Below are 20,131 nucleotides of genomic sequence, written 5' to 3'. Positions count from 1 at the left end.
TATTAGGTTTCGTGTGCTATAAGTACAGGGGGTACGTAAACATGAATCCAATGAACATTCATGTAATACTGAATAATATGGTCAGGTGTATAATATTGTTCATAGCTGTACCATGCTCAGCCTGCTGTCCCCCCCCCCCCCCCCCCACCTCCTCCCATGCACATCCCAAAATCTGTTCCATCCCTCAGCCACAACAACATCTCCCACTTACCTTTAACTGTCCTCTTCTCTCTCTCTCTCTGTCCACAACCTTCACACTCTGACACCAGCATGACATCTTCTGTGTAAATGCCCATGAATCTGTGAATTATAATTTTATAATATTGCAGCCATATGTTAAAAAATTATTTTCCATCTATAATGGTTATATTTACACTATGAGTACTACAATGTATGCCCTTAAGAGACTGTTATGAATGAGTATTACAAGAACACATTAACGATTTAGCTAAATAAATATCCACTTTCCCTTTCCTGGTAATACCTCTGGTAATGGAAAGATCATGTGGCTCATACAATGGTGCCACATTGTTACAATCTCTGCCACTATTTTGACATATGACAATGTCAATTGATGAACAGAAGTGACAAATGCAGGTCACAGGGATGTACTGGCTGTTAAATATGCCACACTGTGTGTTAATTGTTTTTCACTGTGCATAATATCAGCCACACTAAGTATCCTTAATATGTACTCATATTCTGTGATATGGAAACTGGTCTATAAGGTGTGAAATATGTTTATTCAATAATGACAAATCACAGACAGGTCAGACATTTTTTAACAAATAAGTAATGTCTTCATATACAAAATAACTGCCAGCCGGAGTGGCCGTGCGGTTCTAGGCGCTACAGTCTGGAACCGCGAGACCGCTACAGTCGCAGGTTTGAATCCTGCCTCGGGCATGGATGTGTGTGATGTCCGTAGGTTAGTTAGGTTTAAGTAGTTCCAAGTTCTAGGGGACTGATGGCCTCAGAAGTTGAGTCCCATAGTGCTCAGAGCCATTTGAACCAGTTTTGAACAAAATAACCTATTGTTCCAGCGCCCTGCATGGTATGACATGTACACACTATTAATTTTCAGTTTAACATGCACTTAACAATGGCTATGAAGCCGAAATCATGATTGTGTAAAATAAATGAACAATTAACAGTCAAATGACAGAAATTTCTTCCAAAAATCCTACCTGACTGGTTCTTCACAAAGGAAAGATCATTAATTTTCTTTGAGTATTTAGAATGGATGGCATATAACATAACCATGGTGTATATCATAACCAAATGTAACTGCTGTTCATATGGGGAATTTGAATTTGCCAAAAAACTGTGTTTTCCTGACCTGAATTGTTTACTTCTAACTTTAGCAGTCTGTTTTCAACTCCTCATTTTCTGTGAATGGCTTTTTCTTCTGTGTATATTTCACGACTACATTGAATGACCTCCACACTCTCTATAAGAGAAAAACAGGATAAAATATTTATTTTATCCTGTTTTATTGTCTGAGCCATATATAAATGCAAAGAACTGTAGATTCCTATTGGTTATGACTCAGATTTATGAAGTTAAGAAATTTTATAAACACTCCTAGCTTTCTTTTCCATTTTTGCTGCAAACTTCTTGTATTGTATTGCAGCTTTCATGAGGTATGATATAGAGGTCAACTCCTAACATAGTATAGTGTTAACTGAAAAGAGTTTTATGCGTTAAGAACCATAATTTTCATGCCAAACTTACATTAAGAGAAAGATGCTACAATGTTAGTCATTGTTGTTGTTGTGGTCTTCAGTCCTGAGACTGGTTTGATGCAGCTCTCCATGCTACTCTATCCTGTGCAAGCTTCTTCATCTCCCAGTACCTACTGCAACCTACATCCTTCTGAATCTGCTTAGTGTATTCATCTCTTGGTCTCCCTCTACGATTTTTACCCTCCACGCTGGACTCCAGGACCTTATTCTCATAGTCAACTGTAATATCACAGAGTGATCAATTTGGTTGTTTTTGGCGTGCCTGATGTTTGCATACATTTTGTTCCAGTTAATTTGCAGTACTTTTCAACATTCTTAATGTGATCATTGAGGTCTGCTCTGTGAAAGTCACTGAATGTTGCCTCAGTAGTCAAAGAGACATCAGTGATTTCAGTTTCCATTCTAATATCTTACTTCTAATGTGTGTGTAGTTGTCGGGAAGTAAAATTATAAACAGTCTACATTCCTTCCTTACATGAACTGGGAGGAGGGTCATTGTACATACACACTAATATTTCAATGTTTAATTCTCAACCATTATTGCAGAATCTTTTTGTCATTGCTACAAAGAGCCAAATTTTCATTTGTATTGTTATTATAGTAAATATTTTTTTTTATCCTCATTACCAATATTATTATGTATATACAGGGTGAAGCGAAATTTGTGCACTTGGGCTCCCCAGCGTGGCTCCTCATATGCCAGTGATAAAAAAATGTCTGTCACAAAATTTCAACCGGCGAGTACATCCAGCAGAAAAAAGACGTTGAAGAGTGACAATCTGGCAACACTGTTGCCACATGTATGGTAACTACCTCTGTCAGCACATACTATCTGTGCTGTAAAGTTAGTGAGGTGGATAGAGTTTTGGGTTAGCCTGCAGGAGGTCGAGGGTTCGATCCTGGGTTTGGGGCGCATTTCTTTTATTTGCTAATTTCGTTCTGAAATTTCGTACTGTAATATACACTGTTTCTTAGGTCACATGTATCTTAAATTTACAATATTTAGTAACGCCGAACATAAAAAGTACGTGGTTAGACCAATAAAAAATAGACTGTTAAAGCAAACAACCAGACATCTCAGAAAAACTATAAAAACAATATCAATTTTAAGATGCTTAAGATGGTATCAGAGTACAATAACACAACATCTACTTGTCATTTATACTACACATAATATGAGGACTCAGATGTTGCACATTAGCAAGCAATTGCAATAATAATGTCCATATTAATGACCGCATGACCTCCACAACAGAATACGTTGTCCACAGAACAACAGACGCTCAAAGCTACCTCCCTGCATGTCCAAACATTGCGCAATCCACCACAGCTCTGGACCCTTAGCAGCAAAGCTGAGTCCACCGTAAGAAGAGCGGCCTGAACACGCACTACCAATTCTTCCACATTCACCGGCGGAGTAGAGTACACGTGCTCCTTCAGGTGTCCCCACAGGAAGAAATCCAGGGGATTTAGATCAGGTGAATGCAGTGGCCGTACAACTGGACTTCCATGTCCAAGCCATTCCCCTGGAATTCTTTCCAAATACTGTCACACATTTATTCCAGAGTGTGGAGGTGCACCATCATGTTGGAACAATATCCTCTGCTGAATGTGTAGTGGAACACCTTCCACAGCATCAGGCAGATAGTTTGAGAGGAATGCATGATACCTTCATGCAGTCAACCATACACCCGTTGCCCAATATTCTGGCCCAGAAGTTGATACCAAAGTGAACTTGATATCCACGGCCGCAGGTGACGTGCGGGTTACCCTCACAGCAATGGTGGGCATTGTGCATATTGAAGACATCCTTAAGAGTGAATGCCGCTTCATCCGACCATATTATGGTGTTCACAAAGTCATTGTTGGCTTCCTGTTGTTGTTGGAACCATTCACAGAACTACATCTGCTGCTGCGGGTGTTGCGTGAAAGCATAATGACAGGGGTGCAGCACATACTTGTGCAGCATGTTAATGACTGTGCATTGTGAGACACACAGCTATCTTGCTGTGGTACATGTACTTCACTGACGTTCTTGGTGTACGACCCCCAGAATAGCTTCCTCAGTAGCTAGAGTACAGCTAGTCCATGGATGACCTCTGTCGTGATGGTGGAAGAGGAGAACCTAATTCCTGAAGACATAGCTCCAGATTACAAAACACATTTTTATCTGGATGGCATCAATGGGGATATCTAGCAACATATTCAGGAGCGGTAAGACCAACCATGTTATCAGATGCACCAAGGATCAGAAGCATATCCACATATTCATCATTTGTGTATGCCATATGTCTACCATACTGGTTTAGATTTTTATAATGAGAAAATTCTATATGTGTTGACATGTACACTGGAGTCTGTCACGGGCAGGTTACTCCACTTGTAACAAGTCCCTGTCTGGTTGACAGCCCTTACAGTATAAACACGCCGTCAGTATAAACACATGCCTCACGAACATTACCCCTCTGACACTTATAACAGTAATAATGCGTTGAGATACGTACTAAACGGCATGTGGTTACCAGACTCAGTGTTGAAAGGCATAATTAGTGGGACCATGGTGATACAAATAGTAACTGAGTTTGGACGTTATTTACAAAGCACGTTGCTGGTCCTATTTGTAACGTAAGGTCCTAATGAAATGTAATGGACCTGAACGAGCCAAGAATAATAGTTGGTACTGATCTATGGAACCATTGGAGAAGAGTGCAAAGAAAACAGGTTTCGCATCTATTAGATGAAGTATTGGCAATAAATTCATGTCCACGACATGGAAAGGGCTTGTTTCAAAGCTGACCAGTCTTCCATTTCTACTACTGTAGTATGTAAGCACAATTTTTTGTAGAGGATCTGCTGCAATTGCTGTTGATGATTAAGATGCCAGATGCCATACCACCTGGACAAATAAAAAACATTGCCTCAACCCAGGATCGAACCATAATCCTACTGCATGCTAACCCAAAACTCTATCCACTGCAGCACAAATAAGAAGTGCTGACAGAGGTAGTTACCATACATGTGGTTACAGTGTTGCCAGATTGCCACTCTTTAACATAAATTTTCTGCTGGATTTAATTGCTGGCCGAAATTTTTTGAGAGACATTTTTTTACTACTGGCATGTGAGGAGTCACGCTGCAAAGCCCGAGTGCGCGAATTTCGCTTCACCCTGTATAATTCTTTTTGTTGCAACTGCATAGCACACCTGCTGGCACACAAAATTTAATCATTCTAATTGGAAATGAGTCACAGCTGAGAACTCATGTTTGAAGTAGAAGTATTGAGATGCTGATAATGATATAATTTGCTATTTGCTTATGCCTGTATCACAGGATACCTTCAGTTAACTTCTACCATAGTTTATTGTTACAGAAACAATAATTATGACCCATACACTGTTAAAGCATTGGCATTTGTTCTACTCTGTTGCAGCTAATCGTTTTGCACTGATGGAGGCCAAAGTGCTGTTGATCTATCTATTGTCACAGTTCACCATTGAGCCATCAGATCGGACACCCAGTCCACTTAAATTCACAGCTACTGGTTTCAGTCTAATGGTTGATGGTGGTCTTTGGTTGAGTATAAAACCACGAAATTAAGAAAATATGTACACACTGAATATATGCTACAGAACTCATGGGGGGAAAAAGCATGATGGAATACGTACATGAGGTATTCTAACCTCCAACTATTTCCTTCAATACATAATTAATTCCTATATCTATTTGTACTGGCATTACTAAGTCATGACAGGATGACTAAGTCAAGCTCAAGCTAAAACTTTTCATTTGATCAGAAGATTAGAGTTTTACATGTGTTCACTTGCATGAAGCACTACTGTGTTGCGAGGGTCAATAGCACCCAAAACTATAGTCTAGGACCATCTCTTGTGCTGTACTCACCCACAAGGTACATTTGTGGTTTCCTTCTTTCCTTCTGTGAAAACCTTCGCCATTGTGGTTACACTTTCAGTTTTGTGAAATTGAGGATTCGTGGACAATGGCAGGTTCATACAGTATGGAGAACTGAATTTACAGCAAGTACTGATGTGAATATGTATGGTTTGATGGTTAATTAACATTTCAGAATATTCCATGAATTTGATATTAAATGGGAATCTGATTTCTAATCTAAACAGTTTATTACTGGTATGTTTGGTTGTTAAATCACTGCTCTAAAAATGATACAGTGGGAATAAATGGTACCAGGCCCAAGGACACCTTCACATCTTCTTTCAACAGACTGGCAACAAGTCAGTGGTCACAGCATCCTCGTAACATACTGCGCTGGTACAGTTGTGAAGCTGACAACTGATTTCAGCTGCCTTCCATGAGACATGTGTTATAGTATAAAACTCGAGGTTTCCCAAGGAGACTTTATATTTACTAAATAACATAATAAGTACTCACCATTCTAATACATAGGTGCCTGTAGGCCATGCCAGCTTGCACTTCTTTTTTTATGAATGTAGATGAGCGACTATAACACACCAGTTTACCAGAGATTTTGTCAGAATAGTGGGAGATACTCTTCTAGCACAAGAAAGAGTGGATTGTATATGGTTACAATGCCAAAATTTTAAGAACATTTCGTACCTTTACACTGTTTTAATTTATGAATCTCGTAATGAACATAAAAATGGTCATCCAGTTCCTACTGAGTCAACCACCTGCTGCTAAAGATATCCTGATCATGACCTACAGATGTCATTTGACTAGGGCCTCCCATCGGGTAGACTGTTCACCGGGTGCAAGTCTTTCGATTTGATGCCACTTCGGTGACTTGCGGGTCAATGGGGATGAAATGATGATGATTAGGACAACACAACACCCAGTCCCTGAGTGGAGAAAATCTCTGACACAGCCAGGAATCGAACCCAGGCCCTTAGGAATGACATTCTGTCACACTGACCACTCAGCTACCAGGGGCTACAGATCATGTGGAGTTATGTTTACTACTGAACAGCTCATAATTGATAAGTGGCAGCTTCCTTGAAATGTACAAAAATATTAGTTAATGCAGATGAGTGGGAAAAACAATACTGCAATGTTTGAGTACAGTAGTAGTGGTGTACTTCTTGACATAATTGTTGATGAGTCTTTCAGGCTGTATGGCCATGGTTGAAGAAACTTTTCAGTTCCTGTCATTTCCTCCAGAGCTGTGCTGAACAAAACAGTTCATGATTACTATATTTCCTGAACTGCACTGGACAAAATGTCAGGAACCAAAAAGTTTTTTCAGCCACAACCATACAGCCTGGAGATTCAGCAACAACTATGACATTGTGCTGTGAAGGCCTTCTTGACGTAGTCGCATTGGTTAAATATCTAGGCCCAATGTTTCATGGCATTATAAAATGGAACAAACACATAAAGTTGGCGGTAGGGAACATGAATGGTTGGCTTTGCCAACTTTGGCAGAATTCTAGGAAAATGTAGCTCATATATAAAGGAGACGCTGTATACAACACTAGTGTGAGCCTTTCTTGAGTATTGTTCAAGTGTGTAGGATCAGCATCAGGTCAGATTAAAGAACATCAAAACAGTTCAAAGGCATGCTGCTAGATTCGATACTGGTAGGTTCAGTCAATATTCGAGATGCTTCATGAACTCAAATGGGACTCCTTTGAGGAAAGACAAAGTTTGCTTTTGCAAAACACTGCTGAGGTTATTAACAAAACTGGCATCTGCAGCCCACTGCAGATCAGGTCTGTTGCTGCCAACATATATTTTGTGTAAGGACCATGAAGACAAGATAAGAGAAATTTGGCCTGACACAGAAGCATATAGCAAATCATTTTCTCCACACTCCATTTGCGAACAGGTAAGTGAATGACTAGAAGTGGTACAAGGTACTCCCTGCCATGGACTGTATTGCATAGTATGTATGTAGATGTAGATTGATTAGACATTTTGTGTCTTAAATGCAAGTTTCCACAAATTGATTGCTTGAATTAGTTTAAGGAATAGACCTCGCAGCTATAGTCTACTCCACGGGCAGCCTACAGCAATCATGGTACTACAGTTCATAGACAACCATCCCTCTGATCAAGTACATTGCTCAAACCTTACATCCCAAAGTACTGTGAAAAAATTTCTGGCAGTTACACCATGTTTCCATATGTTACCTCCAAGGGAACTCAATAAAACCCATTTAAATACGAGCATAGGCATTTTCAGTCTGAAGATAAGATGGCAGTATCTTCCTGCTAGCTGTCATTATGGTGTCAAATTGGTTTCTTTTCTGAAATTCACTCCTCTTTGAAGTTCAGAAGAATCCTTACTACAGGCTGGAGTGTTCTGCAGTTACAAGGCAAATTGATTACACCCAAGTGGTTTAGTTTGTAGGAGCTTCCCAACCTCACTTGTTGAACATTTGCCTGTTAGTGATGTTCCTGTGTGGATCTACTCTAAGCGCTCTGGTATTCCACATGAGGAGTGTATGTCTTTGCCAATGGAAAGCATTGGCTTAATGATATGTTCATTTAAGTATTTCAACAGTATGAGACAATGACTCTAATTTTTGACGTAGAATTGTCTAAATCAGCTACAAATTGCAATGAAGCTGACAAAGGTATTTTTGAATATGAACTGTAATGGCAAACAGAACACATAACATCTGTTAATTTACTTTTACATTCATTGTTCTCACTCTTGAAGTGTTTAAATGGATGTATCTTGGAGCAGAAAATGAACACAGCATATGTTTATTTGATGTTTCCTCTTCAGAATGATTCTTACTGTCACTGGTTAACATACATCTGTTTCATCTGAGCACACTCTATTTTCAAAGTCATGGCATAATTTGAAGATCATTAGAAAATACACAGAGAGACACAGGTAATCAGTATCTTGCCGACACTGGCAGTCAACCTTCAATGTAAAGAAAAAAACCACTGCTGCTGTAAGACAAATTAGTTAAATATCAGTTAAAGAGAACTGATATTCCTTGCGTATACAATTGCTGAGAGGCCACTAATTTAACTGTTAGTCCAGTCTCTATAAAAATATGATCTTAAGCTCTACCCAGTCCCTTTTGTTGTTTGGTGACTGTTATCTCATGGCCTTGTGCTATTTAGATGTAAAACTTTCATTTATTTTTGTAAATACAAGGGCATGCTGAAAAATAATGCCTCCAAATTTTTTATTCTTCTCTCAATATCGGTTGAGGTCAACTTTCCCACTTTTCTGATGGAAGTTGCAACTCTCTGCTAGAGGGCTCCGAATTATGGCATGTAACATGGTGGTGTGTAAAAAAGCTATGTCAGTGCATGAGAAACAGTGTGCTGTAATAGAGTTTTGAATCTGAAGAGTTAATCCAAAATGGATGACAATGCCAGATCACACACAAGCACTGTGACATCTATAACAATTCAATGCCTAAGGTTCACTGTCATTGATGATCCTGCATATAGTAACAGCTTGGCCTGATCAGACTTTCATTAGTTTCCAAAACTTAAAAACACCTTCGAGGGCTTCTCTTTGATAGTGATGAAGCAGAGGTGAGGTGCCTCAATTAGTAAAGCCAGATATTCTACAGAGATGGTGTCAACAAACTGGTCTCTTGTTGAGAGAAATATGTTCATTCTCAGGGTGAATATCTTGAGAAATAAATACGTAGATGTGAAGAATACAGATGTGGAATGTTAATAACATTTGTTTTATTCAAAAAGCTTTATGAGTTTTCACATAAAAAAATTTGTAGCATTACTTTTCGGTATACTCATGCATATTGACTCAAATATATTAGCATCTATAACTGTACTATTCATCTTTGTTATGGTCCTCCCACTGATAATCTTTAATTGAGAAGCAGAATTTATGGTCCTCCCACTGATAATCTTTAATTGAGAAGCAGAATTAAATTCTCAAAACACATACACACAAAAAATCTAACATTGGTATGTTTAATTATATCATGGAAAACATAAAGTAGGCCAGTTAGTTCTCGTATAGGATTATCACAATATTTATATTGAATGCTGGTATTTTTTGTTATTTGGTTGTATGATAATGAAGTTTACAGAGCAAGTATTCACAAAAAGCTTTATCAAGTGAGATTTTTAAGGCAATATGTCATTCAATATGTATTGTTAATTAACTTGTTGTCACTTACAGCAAACTCTTATAATATTTCCATATGAACATCATTGTTGACTGTATACTTGCAGAGAAAGAGAGGGACAATGATGAAATTGTGCATAAATCTGCACCATACAGTGAACTTGGGACTGTCACTTTCTATCACATGTGCACATGAGGGCACTTTGATTTTCGGTAACAAATGTTATTATGGTTCATTTCGCAGGGTACATGAAAAGTTGCCTCATGCAGAAAAAAATCTTTTCTAAAAATCATTGTTTGAGTCAGTCTTGGCTAACACATTGGCTGCATACTGTACACACTGAAGTTTGTCCGTTGGCTTTAGTGCCCAAAGCAGCCGCACCTTGGACGCATAAATAGCTTACTTGCTATGCAAGACTTTGTGTATTGTCGATCACGGTATTTCCAACTATCTGGCCACCATATGCATTAATTTTGATGAACTCCATGCAAACATTTGCCACACATGGTCTATGTTGGCATCTGAAACAGATAAGTGACCCACCCCCTATTTATGGAAAACACTTCTTGTTTCCATAATTTACATATGCCAAGCTCAAACAGCTTCATCGGGATGGTTGTTTCCTTCCATACTGTTTCCTGAAGTTTCGTTACACTTGAGTATCAGACTTCTTCTCTGTGAACCAGTCTACAAACTAAGCTTTCTCTGGTAGCATTCACATTCATTGTGAAATCTATGGCACCTGGAAAGTGAAAAAAAAAAAAAAAAAAAAAAAATATTCCAAGTTACTTGTTACATGCTGAAAACTAGTTGTTAGTGTTTAGTATAGTTTTTATAATTACTAATGCTGTAAGGATAATTTATGGCCATTATGTATTCTCTTCTTTCCTCTACTCTATTTATATAAATGCCCTTTGAAATCTTGATGTTCTTGGTGTAATATGTGTTATTAGACATCATAAACATCCTCTTTAGCATTTTCTTTTCAACATTACGACATGATCTCCAACAGCTGGCACTCACTTTGTATCACCTTCCGCACTGATAATTCATTCTTACTGCCTTGTACTGTAACTTTTTGTGCCTCTTGTCTGCTGTCAGCCAGCTAGGCCAACAAACACCGTTACTCCCCTCCTGTACAATGCCATTGTGACAAGTTGTGGATATTCATCATGAGCCCTGCACCAAACATTGTCAAGTGACATTGTTTGAACAAAGATGTTTTTCAACTGCCTTCAACTCCCCGTTCCTCTAAGCTTATATAGATACAATGCCTCTGGGCGTAACATTCAAATTATAAAAAATATTCATATAAAATATTATATGTATAAATTATATATAAAAACAAAGATGAGGTGACTTACCGAACAAAAGCGCTGGCAGGTCGATAGACACACAAACAAACACAAACACACACACAAAATTCAAGCTTTCGCAACAAACTGTTGCCTCATCAGGAAAGAGGGAAGGAGAGGGGAAGACGAAAGGAAGTGGGTTTTAAGGGAGAGGGTAAGGAGTCATTCCAATCCCGGGAGCGGAAAGACTTACCTTAGGGGGAAAAAAGGACAGGTATACACTCGCACACACGCACATATCCATCCACACATACAGACACAAGCAGACATATTTTATATATATTTTTTCCCACGTGGAATGTTTCCTTCCATTATATTGTTTTTATATATGTTTTTCCCACGTGGAATGTTTCCTTCCATTATATAAGTATAAATTTGCATATGTAACATAGATAGCACAAATGAAAGAAAAGAAAGAGCAAAAAAGTAACCCAAGAGAGTTCCGTCGCATGTCCATTTCTAAATTCTGTAATTTCATGAGACCATACCTGTTGCCTCATCCACAAATTTATAGTACATACCGCACATTATTTTTCAGTTTTCTAGTAACAAATCTACATAATTATGTAGACGGGCTCTATTTAAAGAATATTATGTGAATTTGTATCAGCACCATTTGATGAACAAATTGCTGCAAGACAAACATGATTCTTCAGTATGATGGTATAAAGTATGTGCATTATGGATTTTAGATGCTGCTGCTGTATCATGCTCATGTGTGCAGATTCCATAACTGGCAGAAACCAGTGCACCGAGATCTGCTTTGTACTGCTCATATACAAATGACCCCCTTTGTATGCAACTTCCTAGTACCAACAGGTTCAATCAGGGTAAGACTGTGTTCCGTTACTATTCTCGCACCCCACCAACGAATAAATTTTGAGTATCTTTTCAGAAGCACTATTTATATCTTATGCTAATTATGTGCACTATAATGGCTAGGCCACAAATTGAACCTGGATAGGGGAAATCAATCCAACGGATCAAGGTAATTGGTATGTAACATTCTACGATGTTTTGCAACAGTGTAATCAAATATTTACACCAGTTCATGAGAGTTGAGGATGATGTCTCGCATATCTGCTGTTATTGACTGATCTAGATGAGGTGCCTTTTCTAGTTGGTATCATCTCCAGACAAACTCGCACAATGAATATTTGTGGTAGCCGTCTGGGTGAGTATCCTCTTCCACACTGCTTTAGCTTTTAATGTCATTTTATAGTAACAGGGACTTTTAAAAAATAATTAATTTTTCCTGATGACTTGGTAGAAGACCAACTCTCTTTCCACTAATAACCTTGGCATTGAGCACCTGTAAGCTCCTCCTCCTTCCGACTGTCTTTGTCTACAGGTCTCAAATCCAGGAAACAGGCTTTCACATGAAATAGGACATACACAATTAATATGCATGGCTATGATTTGTTGACTCAGATTTTGGTAGACTGGTATTTTTTAGGCATGCGAGATCGCTCATACCACTGGAGCACTCCCCCCATGGGATCAACTGCTGAACCTGGTGATGCCTTGTTGGCAGAATCTGTCATGCTGAATTCCACCTGGCCTCTCAGGAACAGCAGCTGTTCTCTTGAAACTCTCAGCCAGCCTGCATTACCAGCTTTCCACTCCTGCGTGTGCCCTCACATGATTAGATTAGATTAAATTAGATTCAGTTTACGTTCAAGAGGTCCCAAAAATGAGGTAATTCTCATGGGCGTGGAGCATGTCAGTTTTAATATAACCACATCGGCTGATGTTAAACTTGTTGTTTCCTTAGATCAGCTGTTCTCAAACTTTTTTGTTCACAGAATCTTTCTGAAATAGTAAATATTTTACAGAGCCATAAGGTAAAAAAAACCTGGTTTTATTTCATTCTTTAATTATAGTCATTAAAATTATAGTCATTAATTTTTTTCCATATAACAGGTGGTGTGAGGTTGCTTTTATTTTTGGCCAACTTTGTAAAGTCAGTCTTGATAGAAGAGAGTTGAAGACACATGTCAAGTACGGTATCCACTCTATTGTGGCCCTTGTCTTTGTAGTTGCATATGCTGAGAATCCTGTTTCATACACTTACGTTGTTGGCAACAGGAGAACAACAGTCAAAGCCTGTGTGACAAGTTGTGGATATTCAGCACGAGCCCTGCACCAGACATTGTTGAATGACATTGAACAGTGATGCAATGTTTGAATCTGATGTTGTTGTTGTTGTTGTTGTGGTCTTCAGTCCGGAGACTGGTTTGATGCACCTCTCCATGCTAATCTATCCTGTGCAAGCTCCTTCATCTCCCAGTACCTACTGCAACCTACATCCTTCTGAATCTGCTTAGTGTATTCATCTCTTGGTCTCCCTCTACGATTTTTACGCTCCACGCTGCCCTCTAAAGCTAAATTTGTTATCCCTTGATGCCTCAGGACATGTCCTACCAACCGATCCCTTCTCCTAGTCAAGTTGTTTCACAAACTTCTCTTCTCCCCAATCCTTTTCAATACCTCCTCATTAGTTACGTGATCTATGCACCTAATCTTCAACATTCTTCTGTAGCACCACATTTCGAAAGCTTCTATTCTCTTCTTGTCCAAACTATTTATTGTCCATTTTCACTTCCATACATGGCTACACTCCATACAAATACTTTCAGAAACGACTTCCTGACACTTAAATCTGCACTCGATGTTAACAAATTTCTCTTCTTCAGAAACGCTTTCCTTGCCATCGCCAGTCTACATTTTATATCCTCTCTACTTCAACCATCATCAGTTATTTTGCTCCCCAAATAGCAAAACTCTTTTACTACTTTAAGTGTCTCATTTCCTAATCTAATTCCCTCAGCATCACCCGATTTAATTCTTCTACATTCCATTATCCTTGTTTTGCTTTTGTTGATGTTCATCTTATATCCTCCTTTCAAGACACTATCCATTCCGTTCAACTGTTCTTCCAAGTCCTTTGCTGTCTCTGACAGAATTACAATGTCATCGGCGAACCTCAAAGTTTTTATTTCTTCTCCCTGGATTTTAATATCTACTCCAAACTTTTCTTTTGTTTCCTTTACTGCTTGCTCAATATACAGATTGAATAACATCAGGCAGAGGCTACAACCCTGTCTCACTCACTTCCCAACCACTGCTTCCCTTTCATGCCCCTCGACTCTTATAACTGCCATCTGGTTTCTGTACAAATTGTAAATAGCCTTTCGCTCCCTGTATTTTACCCCTGCCACCTTTAGAATTTGAAAGAGAGTCTTCCAGTCAACATTGTCAAAAGCTTTCTCTAAGTCTACAAATGCTAGAAATGTAGGTTTGCCTTTCCTTAACCTTTCTTTTAAGATAAGTCGTAAGGTCAGTATTGCCTCACTTGTTCCAACATTTCTACGAAATCCAAACTGATCTTCCCTGAGTTCGGCTTCTACCAGTTTTTCCATTCGTCTGTAAATAATTTGCGTTAGTATTTTGCAGCTGTGACTTATTAAACTGATAGTTCGGTAATTTTCACATCTGTCAACACCTGCTTTCTTTGGGATTGGAATTATTATATTCTTCTTGAAGTCTGAGGGTATTTCGCCTGTCTTGTTCATCTTGCTCACCAGATGGTAGAGTTTTGTCAGGACTGGCTCTCCCAAGGCTGTCAGTAGTTCTAATGGAATGTTGTCTACTCCCGGGGCCTTGTTTCGACTCAGGTATTTCAGTGGTCTGTCAAACTCTTCACGCAGTATCGTATCTCCCATTTCATCTTCATCTTCATCTACATCCTCTTCCATTTCCATAATATTGTCCTCAAGTACATCGCCCTTGTATAGACCCTGTATATACTCCTTCCACCTTTCTGCTTTCCCCTCTTTGCTTAGAACTGGGTTTCCATCTGAGCTCTTTATATTCATACAAGTGGCTCTCTTTTCTCCAAAGGTCTCTTTAATTTTCCTGTAGGCTGTATCTATCTCACCCCTAGTGAGATAAGCCTCTACATCCTTACATTTGTCCTCTAGCCATCCCTGGTTAGCCATTTTGCACTTCCTGTTGATCTCATTTTATTTTTGAGACGTTTGTATTCCTTTTTGCCTGCTTCATTTATTGCATTTTTATATTTTCTCCTTTCATCAATTAAATTTAATATACCTTCTGGAACCCAAGGATTTCTGCCAGCCCTCGTCTTTTTACCTACTTGATCGTCTGCTGCTTTCACTACTTCATCCCTCAAAGCTACCCATTCTTCTTCTACTGTATTTCTTTCCCCCATTCCTGTCAATTGTTCCCTTATGCTCTCCGTGAAACTCTGTACAACCTCTGGTTCTTTCAGTTTATCCAAGTCCCATCTCCTTAAATTCCCACCTTTGATTCTGATGTTGTATCTAAAAAGGATTGATAGGTTTGTGCTGTTCAGGAATATACATCTGAACAGAAGGGCACATATCATGGAGACGCTGGACCAGTTTTTTAAGTATTTCATTTGGTAATTCTTCTGTCTCACGAATGAGCACATTCAGTGTTAAAAAGCTTGCAGGTCTTTCATGCCAACACAAATTAACCAAAAATGTGATTTTATGGCAGTTACTGTATTTTTTATTAGTATTGAAAACTATTGCCCATTTTCCTTGTGAAGAAAGATTTAATTCATTAATTTTTCCAAGTATATTGGTCAAAAAAGCTAGTCTGAACAACCAAGTCACTTCACTCAAATGGTCTTTTAATTTTGAAGAAACGACAGTCAAAAAGCCTGTCATTCAGCTCGTAGCTTGAATACTCCTGTTAAGGTGTTATCCTGAGATAATCAAGTAAAATTCGTGTGGAGCAGTAGTGTTTTATATCTGCTCCCATAATCTTCATACAGTATAGAAGACAATCAGCACACAGAGTGCATGATTTAACACAAATGATTATTTTTACAAATGTGTTGTATTGAAGCAGCCAACTGGTTCTTGTTGGATATAGCCTATGACAGTATTAATTCAATGTGAAATAGTGTTGTTTGATAGCAGCCCTGTAGAGAGATTCATCTGCCAGTTGTGGTTTTATTAAATTCTCAGCAATAGTGGGCAGTTTATCGGCTTGTGCACTGCATTAGCTGACTAAATACAATGTCTCCATGGCTTTTCTGTTCATAGTTCGGCTTGCACACTTCATAGTAATTTGATTTCTTAATAATTGCTCTTTCTTATACATAAAAAATTCTTCATTTTTATCTTTGAAGTGAGGGTGTATATTTCCTAAATGCCATCTTATCTTAGCAATTACCATGGAACTGTTGGGAAGTAGCTTGCTAAGTAATATGCATTAGAATCAACAAATCTGAGACTGATGTAAGATTCATCATACTATCTTCTTTTTCAGTTTTAGTGAGTCACTAGATATCTTACTCTGTGAAACCATGAAGTCATTACGTAACCTTCTTGGACCTCATAGTCTTGATTGGATATCTTTGAGATAGATGCCGTATCTTCCAGGTGAACCACCTTTGAACTTTCAGTGCAAGATTTTGTTGCAACACCTTGATGCTAATATTCCAGTCTGTCTTTGAAAATCAACAATTTAATTTTACAAATATGACAACACAGAATAATATCACCACAAGATACTGAATTTTACAGCTGCAGTCAGTAACAAACACGAATTGAATAGTTCACTCTGCCAAACAGAACTGTGTGTTGCCATCTCAATACTTTAGGAACTTTATGCTGGCTGGCAAAGAGTTAGACAGCTGTGGGTGGTGACACATAGATAGTGAAGCAACGAAATGATTTGAGACACTGAGATGTTTGTGGATGAGGGAGAGATAGTAGTGGACAGCATGCACTGAGAGAAAGAGAGAGAGCAATGTAGCCACTGCATGCACGTGTACAGACAACTCTCGAATCGCCACATACATATTCATATAACCAAGATCCCTGTGTTTGTAGTTGTTGATCATTGCAATATTGTATATTTGTTATGTTCGCTGTCACCTCATTTTGGGCTATTAATTATTTGTTTTTCTCTGTGTGACAAAATCTGATGTAACTTTTCTTTAAGTCGATATTATTTTGGTGGAGTCATCAAGGAGGCCTTGTGCAGCCCAAGGGCTCTGCAGAGCACACCTGAGTATCACTGCTTTAGTCAACAGCCATGCCACGGTGGATACACCACTCTTTGTCAGATCTCCGAAGTCAATGTTTCTTGGGCGAGGTTGGTACGTGACGGGATGAACATCCAGACCAGCATGTGTTGTTGACCTACAGGGTTGCACTCAGATTTGTGGTCCTAATTGAGGAGCTGCTTGACTGAGCAGTAGTTGCTCCAAATCCCAAATGACAATGGCCAGGGGAGTGGTGTGCTGACCCCCACACCCTTCCTTATTAGCATTCATTGCTGCCAGTTGGCTGAGTATGATACGGCAATCAGTTAGTACTGTTGGGCCTTCTGAGACGTGTTCAGATGGGAAAGAGTTAGTTTTTTTGCTTACATTTGTGTTCGTTCCATCACATGAGCTAGAAAGAAGAAAATACCCTAAAGCTGTTCAGTTAACAAAGTGAATTATTGGTCCTATAAATATTTTACAAGACAGTGAGTTATGAAACAAGTCCGATCTTTTGTTTGAAAATAAATTCACATTAAAATTATGTTTTTTATCGATATTCATAAGTGAAGTTAGTAAGACCAGAAAGTTGTACCCATTGTATTACACCTTTTGCTATAGATGTGTTGGTGGATGCTGAATTATTTATGAAAAAATGATACTTGATGTACATACTGATATTAGTGAAATAAGAATTGCACAAACATCATTGCCAGTTTGAAAATACAGGATGCCAGATTTATTCTTATTTTCAATTTATTACAATGTTTTTTATGCTGCCATCCCTGTAGTTTTCTTGTCTTTTGTCTTATGATGAAACATAGGGTTTGATCTTTAATGTAAATGAGGATATATTGAAACATAGTGCTTGATCTTTATTGTTTTTTTGTTGTTTCTGAAGTTGATTGCTGATGTTGGTTACGTCAGCATACCTTCTTCTTTTACATCTAGAAAATTACAAATTGTACCTCAAATTACCATATTGTGTGATGACATATTGTGCCTGATATTAGGCATAACTACAAATGTGTCATACAGTTTGTATTTTGTTACAATAATAGTGGTCACTTTGATTGCTTTTATTTAAAAAAAAAAAACACTGATTTCTATTTTAATATTTTGTGTAACATGTTTTATAGTATTATGTTTAGTATTTTATGTGCATGATTTTTACATTTTGACTTTGTAATCTTTGATGTCTTCAAGTATGTCCCATATCTGTGTTATCTTTGTACTCCACGGTGCTTGACCGTATTGTGATCGTATGTGGTTCTGTTCTTGAGATAGTGTAATGTCTTAATGCCTGCATTTCATATCGTTAGTGTGTTCACAATTGTTCTGCTTGACTTAAATTGTGCACCTTGAATTCTGAAAAATGTATGACATGTAACATTTGTTTTATAATTGCATATTTGATATAAATGTCTTCTTATCAGTGTTTTTGACCTTGTAGTTCACATTGCTCTTTGCATTTTACTGCAATTTTTGTTTTGCTTTTGTACATTACTGTGAACATGGTCCTGGACTAAAACCAGCCAGTAAATAAATAGCATTAAACTTCTCTCTCTCTATTCGTTTAGTCGGTTCCGACTCTTCGTGACCCCATGAACCAAATCACGCCACTTTTTCCTGTCTTGCACTTTCTCCCGTAGACCTTCCAGGTTGGAACACATTGCTTCTGTGATGCCATCGATCCATCTCATCCTCTGACGTCCTCTTCTTCTAGTTCCTTCAATCTTCCCCAGCATTAATGTTTTTTCCAGCGAGGCATGCCTTTGCATTGTGTGTCCAAAGTAGGTCAGCTTTTGTTTTAAGATTAGACCTTCCAGGGAGAAATCTGGTTTAATTTGCTCCAATATTGATCTGTTGGTTCTCTTTGCAGTCCATGGAACTCTAAGAAGTTTCCTCCAACACCACAATTCGAAGGAGTCAATTCTTCGCTGTTCAGCCTTTCTAATGGTCCAGGTCTCACATCCATACATCACAACTGGAAAGACCATAGCCCTCACAATACGGATCTTTGTTGCTAGTGTTATATCTCTGGACATTATAACCTTGTCAAGGTTTGACATCGCCTGTCTACCGAGCAACAGGCGTCTCCGGATTTCATGGCTGCAGTCACCGTCAGCAGAGATCTGGGAACCGAGATAACTGAATGTGGTCACTACCTCCATGGTTTCTCCTGCTATATCCCACGAATTGGTAGGTGTAGTTTCCATAATTTTCGTTTTCTTCACATTCAGCATAAGACCAGCCTTTTCACTTTCGTCTTTCACCTTCAGTAAGAGTGTTCTCAATTCTTCTTCACTTTCTGCCAACAGGATCGTATCATCCGTGTACCTGAGGTTGTTTACAATTATTCCAGCTATTTTAATTCCTGTTTCTCCTTCATCTAGCCTCGCATTCCTCATAACATGTTCTGCATACAGATTGAATAAGTACGGTGACAGTACGCAGCCTTGCCAGACCCCTTTCTGAATCTTTATCCATTTCGTTGCTCCATACATAGTTCTCACTGTGGCTTCTTGGTCAAGGTATAAACTCCGTATCAGATGAATGAGGTGATCTGTGACACCCATGTTTTTCAGTACGTTCCATAATTTGTTGTGATCGACACAGTCAAAGGCTTTGGCGTAGTCAATAAAGCAGAGGTACACATCTTTCTGGAATTCTCTCGCTTTTTTTATAATCCACCGAATGTTAGCAATTTGATCTCTAGTTCCTCTTCCTTTCCTAAATCCAGCTTGTTCTTCTGGCAGCTCTCGATCTAGATATTGACGATGTCTATTTTGTAAGATTTTCAACATAACTTTGCTAGCATGTGAAATAAGTGCGATTGTTCGGTAATCTGAGCATTCTTTAGAACTTTTCTTCTTTGGAATGGGGATGAATACTGATCTTTTCCAGTCTTCTGGCCACTGCT

At 38.5% G+C, this 20,131-nt stretch overlaps 1 protein-coding gene across 3 annotated transcripts in view; it reads left to right on the top strand.

The window, feature by feature from the left end:
- The window catches only part of LOC126456734 (cytochrome P450 9e2-like), an 84,661-nt gene extending 78,783 nt beyond the window's left edge, over positions 1-5,878 (top strand). For all 3 annotated transcript variants that reach the window (XM_050092481.1, XM_050092479.1, XM_050092480.1), the window contains exon 8: positions 5,176-5,878. In XM_050092481.1, the coding sequence (XP_049948438.1) occupies positions 5,176-5,342 (167 nt within the window). In that variant the 3' untranslated portion in view covers positions 5,343-5,878. The remainder of the gene's footprint in view (positions 1-5,175) is intronic.
- Positions 5,879-20,131: the final 14,253 nt, after the last annotated feature.

The sequence above is a fragment of the Schistocerca serialis genome, chromosome 2 (assembly GCF_023864345.2).
Source record: "Schistocerca serialis cubense isolate TAMUIC-IGC-003099 chromosome 2, iqSchSeri2.2, whole genome shotgun sequence".
Taxonomy (NCBI): domain Eukaryota; kingdom Metazoa; phylum Arthropoda; class Insecta; order Orthoptera; family Acrididae; genus Schistocerca; species Schistocerca serialis.
This window is presented reverse-complemented; position numbering and strand designations above follow the sequence as displayed.